This window comes from Mustelus asterias, chromosome 22, assembly GCF_964213995.1.
Source record: "Mustelus asterias chromosome 22, sMusAst1.hap1.1, whole genome shotgun sequence".
Classification (NCBI taxonomy): Eukaryota; Metazoa; Chordata; class Chondrichthyes; order Carcharhiniformes; family Triakidae; genus Mustelus; species Mustelus asterias.
Window position 1 is genome coordinate 25,863,671 of NC_135822.1, and position 21,167 is coordinate 25,884,837.

At 44.6% G+C, this 21,167-nt stretch overlaps 2 protein-coding genes across 4 annotated transcripts in view; one reads left to right on the top strand and one right to left on the bottom strand.

The window, feature by feature from the left end:
* LOC144510262 (uncharacterized) overlaps positions 1-16,724 on the bottom strand; it is a 150,670-nt gene extending 133,946 nt beyond the window's left edge. The window contains exon 1 of the mRNA XM_078239756.1: positions 16,392-16,724. Within this exon, the coding sequence (XP_078095882.1) occupies positions 16,392-16,409 (18 nt within the window). The 5' untranslated portion in view covers positions 16,410-16,724. The remainder of the gene's footprint in view (positions 1-16,391) is intronic.
* Positions 16,725-17,091: 367 nt separating this feature from the next.
* Positions 17,092-21,167, top strand: part of utp3 (UTP3 small subunit processome component) — a 30,891-nt gene continuing 26,815 nt past the window's right edge. For all 3 annotated transcript variants that reach the window (XR_013500548.1, XR_013500547.1, XM_078239028.1), the window contains exons 1-2: positions 17,092-17,330; positions 18,682-18,763. Coding sequence is in view for 1 of the 3 variants with exons in the window: in XM_078239028.1 (XP_078095154.1) it covers positions 17,317-17,330; positions 18,682-18,763 (96 nt within the window). In the remaining 2 variants the exon portion in view is untranslated. The remainder of the gene's footprint in view (positions 17,331-18,681; positions 18,764-21,167) is intronic.

Here is a 21,167-nt window from a genome sequence, read left to right on the forward strand (position 1 = left end):
CATGTGTGTGGAACTTGGCCATCAGTCTCTGCTCAGCTACGACAGCGGATGAATGAACACCGCTCGACAATCACCAGGCAAGAGTGTTCTCTTCCTGTTGGGGAACACTTCAACGGTCACGGGCATTCGGCCTTTGATCTTCGGGTAAGCGTTCTCCAAGGCGGCCTTCACGACACACGACAGCGCAGAGTCGCTGAGCAGAGACTGATAGCCAAGTTCCACACACGAGGACGGCCTCAACCGGGATCTTGGGTTCATGTCACACTATCTGTAACCCCCACGACTTGCCTGGGCTTGCAAAATCTCACTAACTGTCCTGTCTGGAGACAATACACATCTCTTTAACCTGTGTTTAACGCTCTCTCCACTCACATTGTCTGTACCTTTGAGACTTGATTACCTGTAAAGACTCGCATCCCAACCATTATTTTGTAAATTGAGTTTGTGTCTTTACATGCCCTGTTTGTGAACAGAACTCCCACTCACCTGACGAAGGAGCAGCAAGCGCTCCGAAAGCTAGTGGCTTTTGCTACCAAATAAACCTGTTGGACTTTAACCTGGTGCGGTGAGACTTCTTACTGTGTTAACCCCCCCTCAAAGCAGGATAAAACAATTTTGAATCATTCACTCTCACAAGTCTTTCACACCCATTGGACAGATTCCATTGCTGTCAGGGAAGTCTTTTGTATAAAAGCACTTCAGTGAGGAACCGAATAGCCTGATAGCTTCCATGTAGCTCCCTCCCCACCCCACCCAAACCCCCGCCAGAAAACAAGGAAGCTGTCCAAAAGTCAGCAGCAGCAGCAACTGTCACAACTGCTACTCACACCAACTGTCACCGGAGTACTCTTGGCTGAAAATCTGGTAAAGAAACGGTAAGTGAGATCCCGAGAATGTTAGAACCAATTTGATGTTGTGAGGGGTGAAGACTTGAAGTTATTCTAGAAGGACGAGATGTGCTCGGCTAGACAACCTTTGTCAACCATAATTATCTTGTGAACAGGGGGTGGAATCAAGGCTGCATGGGGTGAAATTGTCAGGAGCGTTTAATGGGCTCATAGTGAACCAGTTACCTGTTTTACTCTGCAAAAGAGTTTTTTCTGTTGCCTCAATCTTGTCCTATTGGTCGACTTACCTAGAATCCCAATCTACCTTGGTGTTTTTATGAGTCTTTTGAGGTGTTGAAGTAATGTAATGAGGTTGTGTTGCATAGTTGATATTGAAAATCTATTGTAATGAGAAACAACAATCGGCAGAGTCTTCAGACTTGCTGATTAAGAAAACACATAATTGTGAACCATTCAATCTTTGTCCTGTGGTCTCTTAAAAGTTGTATTACACAGAGACAGCTGAGGGCTCCAACTCTTCTTACTGACAGAGAAGACACATGTTGTTCAGTCAGTCCACTTTGTTGCTCAGGAAACATTTGATCTTTCTACCCTGTGAGATTACTGATAAAATAGAATCCATTTACACCCCTTGTATGAAATAATTATATTGACTAATATCAAGCACCCAGACAGGAGAAAGTATTCCACTTCTTCTATTGAATGGAAAAGATCTTTTGCAGTTTAAGTAATCTCCACAACCACAGGGCATCCCAAAGAACACCTGAAGTGTAATCATCTGCAGTGAAACTGGTTTTAAATCTGGTCTACCACAGCCTGTTCCGAAAGCTAGTGGCTTTTGCTACCAAATAAACCTGTTGGACTTTAACCTGGTGTTGTGAGACTTCTTACAAGTGTCTTTGGACAGGGGAATGGGCAGGGCAAGGTCCCTTTCTTAGCGACTAAGTTTTTAAAAAGCATTGACTGTCAGTGAAACTGTCAGTTGCTGAGAGTGGGAACTGAAAACAGAGCAGTAACCCGAGGAGCAGAAAGCACAGGAAAGAAAAAGCTGCTATTCCAATCACAGATTCTGTCTGTCTCACCCTGGACATATGCAAATTCTTCCTTTCATTCTTTGAATTCAGGTGATTTGCTTGCTACGCTGATTTTCCATTGGCTCTAGGTGGTGCTGTCTTTTCCCCCTTCCTTGTGCTGATTGATCTGCAAAAGGTTGACCAGCAACGCACTTCATTTTATGTACAAAAAGAATGAACAAGTTATAATGTGATGAATAGATCTGAAGATGTGAAGGCTTTCTTTTGAAACTCTCAGGTTAACTTCCCTTGAAGTTGGAAGACCCATTGAACGCAATCTATTGGGGAACCAATGAGACAAGACAAGACTGCATTCAGTACTCAAGTTAATCATTACTCCAGCTCCTCCAAACATGGGTTCCCTCCCACCTGCCCCCTATCATCAGAGACAGAATCTATGACTGAAGGAGCAGCAAGGGCAGTAGAGAGGGAATCTGTGATTGGAGAAGCTATTTTGGATATTCAGCTGCACTGAATGATTTGTGATGACATCATCTGGAAGGTTAAGGAGAAGAAACAGAAAATGAAAGAACAGGAGAGAGTCTCTGCTGGTAATGAGGTCGGAGTAGGCCAGAGGGAGCTGTCACTCAGCCTTGTGACAAGCCTGACCCAACTATCATCGGCATTCCCAGAACGAGCTACTCCCAGGTAATTCGAACCTCGTTCCTAGTGATACAGAGTTATCTTGAGCAAGGGCCATGTCAGTGTGTCCGGGGAGGGAGCTTAGGCAGCAACAAGTGAATGGGACGATCCTTCATCCTCCTCCCCTCTACAACTCTCCAACAATAAATAATGTGAGTGCCAGCATAGACAGTCTTTCTTTTCCATACAGGTAGTTGAAATATATAAAAAATTTGAAATATTTTCTTGCAATCTAGGTTGCAAGTATTGAATCTTTCCCCCACATGTCACTGTGTACATGTGGTGCAATGTGCAGAACATGTTCATGAGGACTAATGCCATCAAAATAAAATTTGTATTCTCTGGTTTGTTTAATAGTCACACTGGGATCACTAAAAACACACACATAAAATATCACTGCATTATATAGTTACTGCTCTTAATACTATGACCCACGCTGCATAAATATCGGATATTTGCCACCAGATGCCAACCAGTGGGTGCTATTATTTTTAACAAGGCTTTTCTTGATTGTTTGGAGGATAAGGTGGCACACTGGTTGGTTCTGCTGCCTCACAGCACCGGGGACCCGGGTTCAATTCTGGCCTTGCGTGAGTGTGTGTGGAGTTTGTACATTCTCCCTGTGTAGGTTTGCTCCGGGTGCTCCGGTTTCCTCCCAGAGGTGTGCAGGTTAGGTGGATTGGTCATTTTAAATTGCCCCTTTGTGTCCCAAGATGTGTACGTTAGGGGCATTAACAGGGTAAATACATGGGGTTACGGGGATAGGGTCAGGGTAAGATGCTCTGTCGGAGAGTCAGTGCAGACTCATTGTGCCAAATGGCCCCCTTCTGCACTGTAGAGATTCTATAATTCCAGATTGATGATTCTTGACAGGAGAAAAAGAACATGTATGATTGAAGGGGAGGATTAAAATTGTGGGGAGAAAGGGCCCAGAAACAGGAGGAGCACCAGGGCCCATGATTTTTCGCCCTGGCCCTGTCTCCCAAACAGGATTGTGGGTGTAGCTACAAGATCAAGAAGGCAGCGCATCGCCATTTTCTCAGGGGCAATTAGGAATGGGCAAGAAAAGCTGGCCTTGCCATTGATGCTCCTATCCCAAGGATGAATAGTTTTTTTTCAAAAATCAAGCAGCCTCTGCAAGAAAGTATATGCATGTTGGTGTGTAAGCTGAGGGCAGAGTCAAACTCAGCAAAATATCCTACTGAACCACACTGTCTTCAAAAAGGCCATCTGTACCAGAGTGCAACATGCCAAGCAAGGGCAACCTTCATGAAGACCCAGCTAGTACACCAACTTCCATTATACAAGGGAGCTTGTTTCTCCTACCTGGTTCGATCTATGTGCAACCCCAGTCTTGTACCACATTGTCCTCCGAAAACACAGAAACACAGAATTTAGGAGCAGGAATAGGTCATTCAGCCTGTTGAGCCTTTTCTGCCATTTGACAAGACCACAGTTGATCTGGTTGTGTTCACAGCTCCACTTTCTTTTCTGCCCTTCTCCGTATCTATCAAAAATCTGTCAAACTTTGCCTTGAATAAATTCAATGACCCAACTTCCACTACTTTCTGAGGAAGAGAATTCCACATATGGACAACCCTTTGAGAGAAAAGAAATTCTCCTCATTTCTGTCTTAAACGGTAGACCTCATTCATAAAATGTACCGCTGGTTCTAGTCTCTCTCTCCCAAGAATGGAAACATCCATCCAGTATCTACCCTGTAAGATCCTGAAGGGATTTGATATGTTTTAATGAGATCACCTCTCATTCTCCTAAACTCCTATGGGTTTATGTCCAATCTTTTCAATCTTTTTTCATAAGATAAGCTCCTCATTCCAGGAATGAGTTGTGTGAACCTTCTCTGAACTGCTGCTAATGCAATTATATCTTTTTTTCAAATAAGGAGACCAAAACTGTACATAATTTTTCAGATATGGTTTCATCAAGGCCCTGAACAGCTGCAGTAAAACTTCCCTACTTTTATATCCCATTCCCCTTGCAATAAAAGACAACATTCCATTTGCCTTCCTAATTACTTGCGGTACCTGCACACTAACCTTCTGCGATTTGTTACAATCCTTGGATAGACCTCAGGATGTTGGGAGAGGTCCCGCAAGGGACCAGTAATACTTTTATTTAAAGCAGTTACAGGTTGAGATTAAGGGCACCTGCTTTTGGAATAAAGCCACAAGATTCCAGGGCTTTTGAACAAAAAAAAATCAAAACTTACTATACAGGTTTAGGTAGATAGGGCAGTTAGAGATGGGCAATAAATGTTGGCCAGCCAGTGACGCCCATGTCCCACAATTGAATTTTTTTTTAAAAAGGAATCTTATACTCTTAACATTCAGTATCAATGTGAGGCACATGTGAATTAATAGGCAAACTGAGGTCGAACACACCACACTAATGGCAGATGCGACTAATGGATTTCTCAAGAACCCACCCAGACATTAGGATTCACTGTCAGCTGCACAATTTCTTTAAAGCTGTCGCCTTTTTGTGGAATTTCCAGTTTTCACCTTCAAAGATTTAGCCTCTGAATTCCCTCCAAAAACCACTCGGATTCAGACTGCCTTAACGACGGCCCCCTTTCAGGTTTTCTCCTCAGGACTTCCCCTGGGCCTGGATTGCCCAGAGACACAACACCTTTTCTGCAGCCTGGAACCTCTTTGCCCTGCTTCTGAATACAACCAGTCACGTAGGAGTTTTTGAGCCCCTCTTGGTAGCACCAAGCTATCAATGGCTCCCAACGTTCCTTTTGAGCCCCAACCTCTCTGATTTACCAAATGGCTCCCAGGGCTTCACTAAGCCCACATCAGACCTCCTCAGCAGCAGTACTTTCTTGAACTTACCTGGGACTTCTACCCGTGCCCTTGTTAGTGACACTTGCAGGGTGCCTCCCCAAAGCTGACTGTCTCAAACTGATTCTCTGACTGACTAAAATTGACTGACCCTTGAGCAGATCTGGGGAACCTATCAACACACTCACAGCAGGTCCCACCCTTGTTACTACACAGGAGCCATTGTAGCAGCATTCAAACATCTTACCCCTTCTATGTTACAATGTCCATAGATTGCAGATTTATATATCACACACAGACATAATGAATTGAGTTCATGACAGATTCACATCCCAGGACACCCAGATCCCTCTGTACCACCAAGTTCTGCAATCTCTCTCCATTTAAATAATATACTGCCTGTTATTGCTGCCAAAGTGGACAAGTTCACATTTTCCCACATTACACGCCATCTTTCAATTTTTTTGCCCAAAGGTGCAGAGCAGGTGTGGAATAAAATATGGGGCATGAAAAGCTAATGACAGTATCAAAACAGCTTGCATTTTTATAGTTCTTGCTACCTCGGTTGCAAAGACAAGGGAATAGGACCGATCACCATGTCCTCACTGAGATGGTCAATAAACAAGGCTTTGCTAATGTTGCTAATCCCCTCAGAGCAAATTTTTAAAAGCAGAACAACGTTAAGAACCCAATTTTCTAAATTCTCCCCACTTCAACACCCTGTAACTCCGATATCAAGTTTAACAAGTAGCAAAGTATGTGAAGCACACAACCATGTAATAAATTAAAGCATTACAGTAATCCAGTAACATTATACAGGAAAGACGACACTGTCTGTGCCAGTGGGGTGCCATAATAATAGCAGGAGGCATGGTACATTTGTAATATATACACCAGGCGGTCACTGTCTGTGATTTAGCTAAGAAAGAAACTATTAAACACTCAAATATTATTTGAACACTGCAGCATTATTCAGCCCAGTGCATTCCTGCTAAGCAGAAACATAATAGGCCAAACACTCCGTTCAATCCATTACTTCTAAGATACTAATCAAATTCACAAATGACAATTGTGTGACCATGGTGCATGATCACTCTTTTGTTAGCGACGACTCAGCAGGTAGCATTCTTGTGCATTCTTTTCCAAACACTTGAGTACCAAATCTAGGCTGACATTCCAAGGCAGTGCTGAAAGAATGCTGCACTGTTGAAGGTGCTGCCTTTAAACTAAAGCCCTGTCTCCTCTCTTTGGTGGACATAAGAGAACCAATGGCATAATTCAAAAGTAGGAAAACGTGCAGGGGGGAGGTGATGGTGTAGTGGAAATGTCACCGGATTAGTGATTCAGAAACCTGGACTAATGCTCTGGGGACACAGGTTCAAATCCCACCACTGGTGGAATTTAAATTCAATTTATAAATCTGGAAATACAGCCGTTCATTTGCTGTTGTTGGGTCACAATCCTGGAACTCCCTCGCTCACAGCACTGTGGGTGTACCTACACTACACAGACTGCAGCGCCTCAAGAAGGCAGCTCACAACCAAGTTTTGACAAAGGGTCATCTGGACTCGAAACGTCAGCTCTTTTTTCGCCTTACAGATGCTGCCAGACCTGCTGAGATTTTCCAGCATTTTCTCTTTTGAGCTCACGATCACCTTCTCAAGGGCAATTAGGGATGAGCAAAATTGCTGGTCCAGCCAACGATGACCACATCCAACAAAAAAGTTTTTAAAATTCTCACCAATGTCCTGGCCAATATTTATCCCTTAACCATCATTACAAAATCATTTTTAAAATGTATATAGATATGACTGTTTACAGAATCCTGCTGGGCATAACTCGATGGCCACATTCCTACATTACAATAATGACTACAGTTTTAAAGGAGTTAATTGGCTGTAACACACATTGAGATGTCCTGAGGTTGTGAGTGGCACTACATAAATGCAAATCGTTATTTCTTTCCTCGCATCCTCTGCAACTTTCCTGCTTCCCTGACACAGTCAACTACACCATCCTGCACCAAAATGTCTCCCCCATTGTTCAGCTCAGTGAGTCTGCCCTCACCAGAATAACTCCAGCCATGACTTTTAGCCCTGCCTCACAATATTAGCTGAGTTTCCCAAAAAAATCACTCTGCAGTTCCTCCTACTCTCTCTCCTACATACTGCCCTTGGTAGAATCATCTGAAGATATAGAATCTGATTTCTGACATTGAGACTGACAACAAACAACTCTACCTTACCTCTTAGCTCTAACTGCGCTATTGTAGATAAGCAGGAACTTTATTCAACTTAGCACATGCAAAACTAAAGCCATTCAGTTCGGGTCCCTGCCAAAAGTCCACATCATAACTCAACTCTCCTCAGCTGCTTGCACCTACTGAACACATTGTTGCACAACTTTATTTGCCTCCAAACTAAATCAAGCTCCACATGTCTATCCATCGCCATGCTTGTCCATTTCCATCTTCATTGCATTGTTCACCTCCATTCCCAATTTACCTCCAACTAACACGGGAGCCCTCATGTACGTTTTAGTCACCTCCAGGGTCAACCTTTCAAACCATCTCTTCACCATCCAGCACAAACTATTATCAGAATCTACTGGGGGTAACTTAGCGGCCACATTCCGACATTACAACAATGACTACACTTTTAAAGGAGTAATTGGCTGTAACACACACTGGGATGTCCCGAGGTTGTGAATGGCATTTACATAAATGCAAAACTGCAACCCCGCTTCCCTAAAACCCCTGTCCCAGTCCATCTCCCAACAACTCTCAGCCCCCAATCTATCAAATTAAAATCCTGATCCTTAGTCATAAATCCTTCTGCAATTTCACCTTTCTTCACTCTGCAACTTGGCTTCAGCTCTGCATATTAAGATAACCATTTCGTTCTTTGAGCTCTGGTCCTCTTTGCATCAATGCTTCCTCCCAAAACCTGCCTGTCTCATTTCTTCACTTCCATCATTAAAAATTTTAAATTTTAACCATCTTCTTCCAAGATATCAGTCTATACAGGTAACGATGACTTCTACTTACCCAGTCTACAAGCTTGCATAAATCAACTGTTCCATCTACGGGAAAACATTTCAAACATTGATTGGACGTTTCTTTTTGTGTTAACAGATTAAATGTCCAATGCTTTGCAAAAAAAGACCATTACTTCGATCATCAAACTGAAAGTTTCAAGGGGCAGAATCTGAAATGATTGAGATTCCTCTACATCAGATTTTAATAACATACTTAATTACATGAGAATGATGCCCAGTCCAGTAAAAACACAACGCAATACTTACAGAAACTGTCTGTAACATTGCCTTGTCCCAGTGCAACTCCTGCCCTGCTGCGATGCCCTGGTCATTCCACAATGACAACTTCTGACTGTATGGTACAGTAAATAAAACACAAAACACCCATTTGGATACAGAGTGTTGTCATGGAACAGCTCCATTTTATCCACACTGGAGTGCTGGGGGTGCTCGGGCTAGTAGCAACATGCACTTCTGCATTATTGAAACCAGAGCCCTATACTTTTACAATAATGAAATGAAATTGCTGGTTAGCGCGACACAGAAGCCAGGATTGGTGCAGCATAAGACATTCCTGAACAAAGAGATTTAGAGGCTGCCAGTGAAGCAGTAGAATTATCTCCCTGGCAGAGTTATCCTGCAGTTCAAACTGCTGGTCAGGAGGGGAGCAGGATAACTAAAACATGAAAGTAAAGTTCTAAAAGATGGAAAAGGGTGACAAAGAAAGAAATATTTCTGAATCCCAGTTGTCAGTGGAATATTGTTGATTATTGCACTCACAGTTCCATGGTTATTTCTTTAGAACAGTTCAATATATTCCTCGACACTCAGCTATATCAATCACTGCCTCTGGCTTGCTGGAATGCATTTGTTCAAACTAAAGCGGAAGTTTATTAGTCACAAATAAGGCTTACATTAACACTGCAATGAAGTTACTGTGAAATTCCCCTAGTCGCCACACTCCGGCGCCTGTTCAGGTCTATGGACCTAAGCTCAGAGACAAGACAATCAACTTTGGTAACTTCTAAGGAATACAGATCAAACAGAAGTTGGAACATCAACAAAACATCTCCATAGCACACCACTACCTAAAAATGTACAATATTTAACTACTTGCACACCTTAGAGGTTAGACAGCCAGAAGTGCAGTCACAAAGGAATAGAAAGTCATTTAACAAGACAGCACTCAATACAAAGAATAAAAGGTATACGTCAATTTGCTAGCATACTGTGCAACAAAAGCATAAGACTGGCATGTTAAAACATGCGTTAACATCTTCCTGTGATATAAAACACATTTGCAGGACACCCAAGCAGAAGATCGAATGAACATTCTCTTCACAGAGAAAGAGATCAGATTCCAAAATCCTCTGTTAAAAGAGCCCGCGAACCACCTTCCAGACAGCAAACAAAGCGACCAGTCATTTGAAGATCATGGATAGCATTTCAGAATCACCTCCCAATCAAATAATTTAGCATTTGGAGCTTTCGGGGTTGTTGTAAAATATATCAGAGCTGAAAGACGTGCTTTTACACAGCAAATATATTTACATATCCCCAAAGCATTGTACAGCCAATCAAGCACTTTTGACGTGGAGTCTCTGCTGCAATGTAGGAAATGCATCGGCCAATTTGTGCACAGCAAGCTCCCGCAAACACCGATGTAATAATGACCAATCTGTTTTTGTAGTGGTGATTGAAGGGTAAATACTGGCCAGCACACCAAGAAAAACTCCTGCACTCCTCTTTAAAATAGTGCCATGGGATCTTTAACACCCACCTGAGAGAGCAGACAGGGTCTCAGTTTACCGTTTCACCTGAAGGATTGCACCCCCAACCCACCCTCAGCACTGCACTGGAAGGTCTGCCGAGACTTTTGTGCCAAGGTTTCTGGAGTCAGAACTGGATCCATAATCTTCTGAATTAGAGGTGAGATCTGAGTCAAAGCTGACACTACAAGTATGCGAGTACATATCCATTATCTCCACACTCTTGTCTTCTGCCACTTAGTCAATCTCTTAACTAGGTCAATAGTTTTCCTTCAATTCCATCCAACTGTCTCTTATGGGGAATTTTGTCAAGTGTCTTCTGGAATTCCATAGAAACCACCTTCATCAACATTCTCCAATGTACATCTTTAGCTACTTCTTCAAAAAATTTAATTATTAGTTCACATTAACCCTGTTACGCTGGACAAAATCCAATAACTCTCGAAATAGACTTGTGATCACCAATCTAGTTGTGTTTGAATGAAGGATTTGAAATGCTAGAATCTAAAAAAGAAAATTAACTTTAAGTCTTGCCAAGCTGTTTCAACAATAATAAATTGTGTGCAGATACATAGAAATCATAGAAACCCTACAGTGCAGAAGGAGGCCATTCGGCCCATCGAGTCTGCACCGACCACAATCCCACCCAGGCCCTACCCCCACATATTTACCCGCTAATCCCTCTAACCTACGCATTTTAGGATTCTAAGGGGCAATTTTTAACCTGGCCAATCAACCTAACCCGCACATCTTTGGACTGTGGGAGGAAACCGGGGCACCCGGAGGAAACCCACGCAGGCACGAGGAGAATGTGCAAACTCCACACAGACAGTGACCCGAGCCGGGAATCGAACCCGGGACCCTGGAGCTGTGAAGCAGCAGTGCTAACCACTGTGCTACCGTGCCGCCCCATGATCATAGTTCACATCCATTTGCTTAGGATAGATGAAAACTTCTAAAGAGAACTACTTCACCACACAAAGTTCTTCATCCATGGCAGTCCCCTGGGATCAAAGATTTTTTTATTCATTCATGGGATATGGGCTCACTGGCCGGCCAGCATTTATTGCCCATCCCTAGTTGCCCTTGAGAAGGTGGTGGTGAGCTGCCTTCTTGAATCGTTGAAGTCCATGTTCTGTGGGTTGACCCACAATGCTGTTAGGGAGGGAATTCCAGCAACTGTGAGTGAACAGCGATATATTTCCAAACCAGGATGGTGAGTGGCTTGGAGGGGAACTTGCAGGGAGTGGTGTTCCCATGTATCTGCTGCCCTTGTCCTTTTAGATGGAAGTGGTCGTGGGTCTGGAAGGTGCTGTCTAAGGATCTTTTGTGAATAGCTGCAGTGCATCTTGCAGACAGTACACACTGCTGCTACTGAGCGTCAGTGGTGGAGGAAGTGGATGTGGTGCTAATCAAGCGGGCTGCTTTGTCCTGGACGGTGTCAAGCTCCTTGAGTGTTGTTGGAGCTGCACCCACCCAGGCAAGTGGGGAGTATTCCATCACACTCCTGACTTGTGCCTTGTAGATGGTGGACAGGCTTTGGGGAGTCAAGAGGTGAGTTACTCACCGCAGTATTCCTAGCCTCTGACCTGCTCTTGCAGCCAATGTTTATGTTGGTGAGTCCAGATGAGTTTCTGGTCAATGGTAACCCCAAGGATGTTGACAGTGGGGGATTCAGTGATGGTAACACCATTGAATGTCAAGGGGTGGTGGTTACAGTATTTCTTATTGGTGATGGTCAGTGCCTGGCATTTGTGTGGCACGAATGTTACTTGCCACTTGTCAGCCCAAGCCTGGATATTGTCCAGATATTGTTGCATTTGAACATGGACTGCTTCAGTATCTGAGGAGTTGCGAATGGTGCTGAACATTGTGCAATCATCGGCGAACATCCCCACTTCTGACCTGACGGAGGGAAGCTCATTGATGAAGCAGCTAAAGATGGTTGGGGCTAGGACACTACCTTGAGGGACTGATGCAGAGATGTCCTGGAGCTGAGATGATCGACCCTCCACAACCACAACCGTCTTCCTATGTACCAGGTATGACTTCTACCAGTGGAGTGTTTGCCCCCTGATACCAGTTTTGCTAGGGCTCCTTGATGTCACACTCCGTCAAATGCAGTCTTGATGTCAAGGGCTGTCACTCTCACCTCATCTCTGGAATTCAGCTCTTTCATCCAAGTTTGAACCACTTGCTTTTCATCACCACTTGATGGCTTGCTTTCACTCCAGTTTATGGGTTCCAAGGAGGCTGATAAGTCCAATACACAATCTGTAGGTTTGTTACATGCCGAGTAGGTGATGGTCAGGCAGATAAGGAGTTTGAAAGTTTGTGTGCTCTCACCGATGCCTCAACTCCGCTCCGGCACGCTCTAGACAAAGGGCCCGATTTTACCATTTCGAGACTAAGTGCCTGGTGCGGGTGCCAAATAGATCCGAGCCCGGAGGCCGCGCTCCAGCACACCCATACGCTTTTTTCCAGTGCCGGTCCAGTGGGCGGGGCTTAGCGCCGCTGAAACGATAGGAGCTCCGAACTGCGCATGCGCAGTTTGGAAAAAACCTGACAGAACGTGCCCGGGTGCGAAAAAAAAAGCAGAGCAGAGAGAGCCTCTCTGCCGTTCATCCTCTGGTCAGGGGTGGGGGTGTGATATATCATCCCATTGTGGGGGGGAGGGGGTGTGACTCTCACCCCCCAACCACAGGATGATACATCACACCCCCCCCCCAGGAGATGATAAGTCACACCCCCTCTTCCCCCCCCCCCCCCCCCCGACCTGTGTGAAACCCGGTCCCTTCAGCCGTGGCTCGAAGTCAGTAGGTCGCTTAATGCGCGGATGCGAATTGGGCCGCATGATGGTAGAGTGGAAATCGGCGGTAGAGTTGGGCAGGAGCTTCATTAAGTCGATTTAATGCATGCAAATGCATTTAAATCGTCGTGCCGGTCGATTCAGGTGTGCATCGGAACCGCGCCAAAATCGGCTGTTGGTAAAGGCGCAATTTGCAAAAAGTCTGGTGCGGATCGCGTTTTAGGCCCGATGCCCGACTTTACCGTGATTTCGCACCCGTTTTAAAATCGGGCCCAAAGTCTCTCAATGTGTTTGATGCCTTCCCTAATAAACTTCCATTTTGATCGGTCAGACACAGAGCCTCCCCATGAGTCAACGGAGATGTTTGATCTCTTCAGGGATGCTTTGCGGACTTTCCTAAAGAAGTTAAAAAAGCCATCAAGGCCTCTGGAGTAGATGGAATTCCTGATGAAATTCTGAAACATGATGGAGATACAATCCTGGCACAACCTCATCTCTCTCATCTGGGAAGAGGAGTGCAAGACAGGAATCTTAGGGATGCTACAATCATGATATTAATCAAGAAGGGACACAAATATGATTGTGATAACTACAGTACCTGCTGTGCACCATAGAGACGGTCATTGCAAAGATCCTCCCTTATTGTCTCCTTCCAGTGGTCAAGGAACTTCTTCCAGAGCTGCACTACAATTTCTGTCCATTGAGAGGCACCACAGACATGATCCTCACTGTATGGCAAATGCAAGAAAAATGCAAGAGCAGCACCAACCACTGAACATTGCCTTTTCGACTTCATGAAAGCCATTGACTCTGTCAACTGCAAAAGCTGAAGGAGTATCCTCCTCAAACCTGGCTTCCTTCTCCATGATCCTCACCAACAGGATCACCATAGACCTTGTCTCGATGAAGATTGGGTCAAACAAGGTTGTGTCAATGCACCAACCCTCCTCATTTTCATGGCTCCCTATGGCACCATACCGCCAACAAATTACCCATAGGCGTGGAGATGATCTACAAAAGAGAGAGGAAACTATTCATCCCAAAATCACTCCAACCCGTCATTTCGGAATGCAGGTGACACTTAGTTGTGTGCGCATTCACTCAGAAACTGAACTTCAGGTCATTGCCACTCTTTCCCTGAAATGTATGAGATAATGGGCTTTTCAATAAATACCCAGAAACACAGATCCTATTCCATCCAGCTCCCACTGCACATCTCTCCCCTCAATTAAGATTGACAGCGAGATCCTTGATAAAGTGAATAACTTTTCCTTATCTTGGGAGCTCCCTCTCAGCGAAAGGAGACATTGATGACAAAATTGATTATCGCCTCCACTGTGCCAGCTCAGCCATCAGCCAACTGAGTAAAAATGTATTTGAAACCAGGATCTCAAACCCAAGCTAAAAGCTTACTGGAGAGCAGTGATTCCTGTGCTCCTAAATGCTGCACACAGGTACAACAGCAATAAAGACTGATATTTAGATTTGTACACCCTTCAGTATTGTCACTGAGCATATCCAGCACATTGGGGTACTAACACATTCATGGGAAAATAGCGTATGAGTACCAATACACCAGGCACAACAATATTACACATATCTAGTGCAAAGACAGCTCTTAATCCAGTACACTTCAATGTTACACAAAATCTTGGGTGATGTTTTTAATTTATGATCTCAATTTGATTGCACCAACCAACCAACACGAGCAGTAATTGTAACGGTGCTTCATCCTAACAAATTTGCTCCAAACACAACAAGAGTTTGTAAACTCAAAATATATATTGCTCTTCAGAGTTTGAATAGGTACAGTACAAAATTTCTACTCGCCCACTATTTATTGTACTTGCTAAATCCCAGTGACAATTATATATTCCAGCACTTAATATAGATGAGATTGTTACAAACTTTTATACACTTTATATGACAAGTTGTACCACGATTTAAATAAGGAGTATGAAATTTATGAGCACATTAAAAAAAATGCCATAGAAAATTACCGCAGTTGGATCTGTTTTTCTTTCACTGGGCACTGGAACATATTAACCCATCTTGGCTAAACAAATGCATTGATTGCTATGAAATCTAGAGATTAAAAGGAGTGTAGATGAACTATAACGTTTACAACCCATCTGACAGATATGTACAGGATGACCCAGGTTTGATTTCTAAACAGATTTCAACAGTTGGGTGTGAGAAGTGGCCTCAATGCGACTTCGGAAGGAGCAAAAAAAAAAATCAGAATTCTGATTCATTATTATTCACCAATAACTCGTGCCTGGAAGTGCCTGTACAAATATTGGGTCAGGACTGTAAAATAAAACAAAATACTGCAGATGCTGAAGATCTGAAATAAAAACAAAATAGACAAGAAGTCATACAGGCTCGAAATGTTAACTCTGTTTCTCGCTCCACAGATGCTGCCAGATCTGTTGAGTTTTTCCGGCACATTTTGTTTTTTGTTTGGGTGAGGACAGGATTGGGTTTAGCTAGTTCCAGTGGTCAAACAGTCTGCCAACACTCAATGTCTAGATCCAGAGACTGACTACTGAGGGAATCTACCTATTGAAGTGGGAATCAACATCTTCAGGAGAGATGGAGGGGAAAAGTTCAAAAAAAAAGTGCTGGATGAACTCAGCAGGTCTGAAGAAAGAAAGAGAGTTAATGTTGAGTAGCTCAGTTGGCTGGAAGACTGGTTTGTGATGTGGAGCGATGCCAACAGCATGGGTTCATAGAATAGAATCTCCACAGTGCAGAAGGCCATTCGACCCATTGAATGTACACCGACCCTCCAGAGTATCTTACCCAGGATCATCCCTCACCCTATCCCGTAACCCCATGCATGTACCCAACTAATCCTCTAACCTATGCATGTTGGGACAATAAGAGACAATTTAGCATGGCCAATCTACCTAACCTGCGCACCTTTGGACTGCGGGAGGAAACCGGAGCACCCAGAGGAAACCCACGCAGACACGGGGAGAACGTGCAGACTCCGCACAATCACTCAAGGGATTTGAATCCGGGTCCCTGGCGCTGTGAGGCAGCAGTGCCAACCACCATGTTGCCCAATTCATGCCATTCAATTCCCGTACCAACTGAGGTTATTCATGAAGGCCCCACCTTCTCAACCTTGCCCCTCCCTACCTGAGGTGAGGGTGATCCTCAGGTTAAAATCGCCACCAGCCCAGCTTTGCCTCTCAAACAGGGAGCGCAGACTCTGGTCATCTGGGACTATGGTGAGTTGACCGTTACCTTTGAACGTTTCAAGCCCATACGACTCTTGCTTCTTCAGCAACTGAGCCACGGGTGCTACAAAGTTTATCCAGTGTTTTGTGTGTGTTTTTCTATTTGAGATTGTCAGAATCCGCAGTGGGAGGGGGAGGTTAGAATAACAGTTTAAAATTTACCTCGACGTTGCTCTCCATCTCTCCCGGCCCGGCAAAGCCTCAGCGGGCTCCGTCTCCCCTCGGACCGAGACTCGCCCTCATCCTGCACGACCCCTGCGGCCCGGGTGGGGAGTGGGTGGCGGGATGCAGCGAGCTCCCCTGCGGGCCGCCGAGCCGGGAGGCTCGCCAGGCTGGAGGAGAGTGAGGGGCTAGGAGGGCATCTGTGTGTGTGTGAGGAGAGAGAGAGAGAAGGCGGCTTCACAGCTTCCGAACTAAATATGGGAGAGAATTCCCCTCAGGGCCGCGCTGCTGGGAGGCGCAATGCAATCGCCGCCCGCACTCCCGGCGCGCTGATCAAAGGCGCGCATTGTGCACAACAACAACAACTGAGCCTCAGCGGCTCCCCCAGTAACCAGGCAGCCGGCACAGTCCACCCACACCCTCCCGGGGGGGGGGGAGACACCCTGACTGCTGGATCACTTTCAAATAGAGAAGACTCCCAACGTCCCCACCTCTTAGCACTTCACTACGAACCTATTGACCAAATATCACGTTCCCACTTTTAGGCTGGATGCCCTCCGATCTCAGAAACAGAGCGCAAGTGAGCCTGCTCCTCCCCCGCCGGCCTCAATGGAATGGTCCACGGCTTGCCGGAAGTCTGTCCGACAAGAGAAACATTCCGGCCAACCTCCCCCCCCCAAAAAAAATTCGAGGATGCGCTGAATCCGAAAATTAAACACAAGGCAAATTCCGGGATCGCAGGTGAAGCAGCAAGCCGGCAACACAATGTAAAATAGGAACGCAATTGGCTTTTCAAGTTGCCTTCCTTTAAGGCCAGGAGGGGGAGTTCGTCACTGGCACAAAGGGGGAACGGTTATCTCGCATCGGTGTTGTTGCCCGGGGGGTGTTGACGGGAGGGAGCTGCTGCTTGTTGCTGTGAGAGACCATGAGGGGCCGAAGGTGAGAGACAGGCCCCGAGCTGGGGGGGGGAGAGAGAGACCGGAGAGCTTGGGCTATAGGAGCGGCACAGTGGTTAGCACTGCTGCCTCACAGCGCCAGGGATCCGGGTTTGATTCCTGGCTCGGGTCACTGTCTGTGCGGAGTCTGCACATTCTCGCCGTGTCTGCATGGGTTTCCTCCGGGTGCTCCGGTTTCCTCCCACAGTCTGAAACACGCGCTGGTTAGGGTGCATTGGCCGTGCTAAATTCTCCCTCCGTGTACCCGAACAGGCGCCGGAGTGTGGCGACTAGGGGATTTTCACAGTAACTTCATTGCACTGTTAATGTAAGCCTAGTTGTGACACTAATAAATAAACTTAAAACTCTACCGGTTGAGGGAGGCTGAGCTCTGGCTTTTCTGATGCTCATTTGGACTCTGAGCTGTTGTCGTATTCAACTGTAAATAGATGGACTGAGACATTCTTCCCCCAGAAAGGGGACACATCCATCCAGTTCAGACTGATGACCTGAGTCGCCCCCCCCCCCCCCCCCCCAAAATAGTTTATCTGTGAAACCAGTTTCAGGTAGTCTGTTTATTCATTTCCAACATGCAAGGCTCCACAACACACACAAATCCCCTTGTTTGGTAAAAGCAAAATACTGTGGATATTGGAATCTGAAACATAAACAGTAAGATACCGTCAGACCTACTAAAATTTCCCAGTATTTTCTGTTTTTATTCCCTTGTTTGATATTCAGAAGACTACAGGGGCCTTTATTCTGTAACAAATGTCTACATCACGGTAGCACAGTGGATAGCACCGCTGCTTCACAGCACCAGGGTCCCGGGTTCGATTCCCGGCTCGGGTCACTGTCTGTGTGGAGTTTGCACATTCTCCTCGTGTCTGCGTGGGTTTCCTCCCACAGTCCAAAGATGTGCGGGTTAGGTTGATTGGCCAGATTTTTTAAAAATTGCCCCTTAGAGTCCTGGGATGTGTAGGTTAGAGGGATTAGCGGGTAAATATGTGGGGGTAGGGCCTGGGTGGGATTGTGGTCGGTGCAGACTCGATGGGCCGAATGGCCTCCTTCTGCACTGTAGGGTTTCTATGATCTGGTCTGTGAATGCTTATTCAAAGTAAATAAACAGAAAATTCTGCAGAACCATATAAAAATGGAAATGTGTCAACTTCTATAGGGATAAGATGTTGTTCATTAGTCTGTATTCAAAAACCTACGAATGTTAGAGTTGTCTATGGCTTTATTTTTACATTGAAACAGAAAATGCAGGAAATATTCAGCTGTTCTGGCAACATCTGTGGAGAGAGAGACAGTTAATGGCTGTGACCTTATTTTTAAATCGATGTCTACTTTAGGAGAAAGCCCAAGCCACAGCAGCAGGCGGATGATGACAGCGATGACCCGCAAAAATATAGCGAGTTACCAGATCCTGATATTGTAAGTATGAAAGGGATGAGCATATTACGTATGCCTTGATGGTTGGGGGAGGGCATAATTTTAGTAATTTGAGTTGACATAAAATCCAACAGATATATAGAAGTGCTGTGATCAAAATCCTTCATGAGAGCAATCCTATTGATGTTCATTTGACTTTCAAAAGGCCTTTGACTACCACATAAAATTAACAAAATTAAAGCCCATGGGATTAAAGAAACAGTATTGGCGTGGATATAAAATTGGCTAAGGGACAGAAAGAGTGAGTGGTGGTGAATGACTGTTTCTCATGCTGGTGCTATTACCAAGATTGCCGATTTCCATCCCTGTAAAATTCCGTGACTCTGCCTCAGTTTATTTGCTGCTGAAACCCTCAACTCAATTATCTCTAGAGTTGACTACTCCATCACATTCCTGCCCGGCCTCCAGATTGCTACCCTCTGAAGCACCTTTGGACATACAAGTTGTTGGTGCATGTACAGTGATGTTCCCCAAGAATCAGTGTTGGCTCCATTACTTTAAATTTTATATTAATTACCTTTATTTGGGTGGACAGACCGCAATTTCAATATTTGCAGATAACATACAACTAAGTAAACAATCAGTAGGATGTTATCAGACTTTGCGACTATAAACTGGTGAAATGGACAGACACATGGCAGATAAAGTTAAAAACAGAGAAGTGTGAAGTGATACCTTTTGATCGCAATAATGAGAAGCACTATAAATAACTTGGTACAATTTTAAAGGAGTTGCAGGAACATAGAGACCTGGAGGGGTATGGATGCAAATCTTTGAAGGTGACAGGATAAATTGTGAAGACTGTCAAAGCTTAAGTGGTTTGGTTTTATTGATTTTATTAACAAAGGTGCAGGGTAAAAAGCAAAGAATTTATGCTAAACATTTTTTTAAAACACTGATTTTGTATAGTTGGCAGTAGATTGTTGACTTGTGTCAACAATCCAAAAATGTGCGGGTTAGGTTGATTGGCCATGCTAAAAAATTGCCCCTTAGTGTCCTGAGCTGCTTAGGTTAGAGGGATTAGAGGGTAAATATGTAGGGATATGGGGGTAGGGCCTAGGTGGAATTGTGTTCGGTGCAGACTTGATGGGCCAGATGGCCTCTTTCTGCACTATAGGGTTTCTATGGCTTTCTATGGTTTTGTGTATCTTTGGTAGTAGGGGACGGCAATACTTGAAATTGCATTGCACCATAAGATGTTGAAACATCTGTGTTTAACACGATGGACAACTTTGACTACAGCAGCCATTCAACATCAGCTGCATCCCACAAACTGCAGTGATGTTTCTTTGAAGAAACAAGGGTTGTCTACAATAGCAACTTGCATTTATACAGTATCAATGTCATCCTTTATTAACAGAGCTATTCCACTACCTTTTCCCAGCTTCCTGTCATTCTAAATATTCAGGTCCCTGTCTTGGTTATCTTCAACCATACCTCTGTAATGTTTATTAAGGCAGACATATTTATTTCTACCTGTGCCAACAATTCATCCATTTGGTTACAAATGCTGTACACATTCAGATAACAGTCTTCATACCATTTTTGTAACATCTGGCCTTATCTGCTGGTTGCACACTTAAGTTTATATGCTCTGTCCCTCCTGCCACCTGTTAGTATTATCCATGTTGCTCCTTTGCTCTATTACCTTGTCATTTCCCTATAATTTACCACATTGCCACTCATTTGACCCCTTCCACCCCACTATTTAGTTAAAAGCCCTTTCTACCACCCTAGTGTACATTTCTCCAGAATATTTGTCCCAGCACTGTTCAGCTGAAGGTCGTCCCAATCCAGAGATTATTACCTTGGAGGTTCTGCTTTTTAATTTAGCCCCTAGCTGCTCATACTCTCTAAGCAGAATCTCTTTCCAAGTCCTATCTATTTCATTGTTACCCACAGGACCACAGCAACTGGATTTGGAAAGTCATAATATGATCAAGCAGAGCCAGCATGGTTTCATGAAGGGGAAATCATGTTTGACAAATTTACTAGAGTTCTTTGAGGAGGTATCAGCCAGAGTAGATAGAGGAGAACCAGTCGATGTTGTATATTTGGATTTTCAAAGGGCATTTGATAAAGTGCCACACAAAAGGCTATTATGCAAGATAGGAGCTCATGGTGTTGGTGGTGTAATATTCTGGCATGAATTGAGGATTGGTTAACCAACAGGAAGCAGCGAGTGGTGATCCTAGGTATAGAGGGACTGCCATATGAGAAAAGATTAAACAGGATGGGTCTGTACTTGGAGTTCAGAAGAATGAGAGGTGATATGATTGAAACATATCAGATTATTAGGGGTTAGCCAGGGTAAATGTTGGGAGGATGTTTCCACTCATGGAAGTGTGTAGGACCAGAGTGCATAGGCATAGAATAAGGGGGTGCT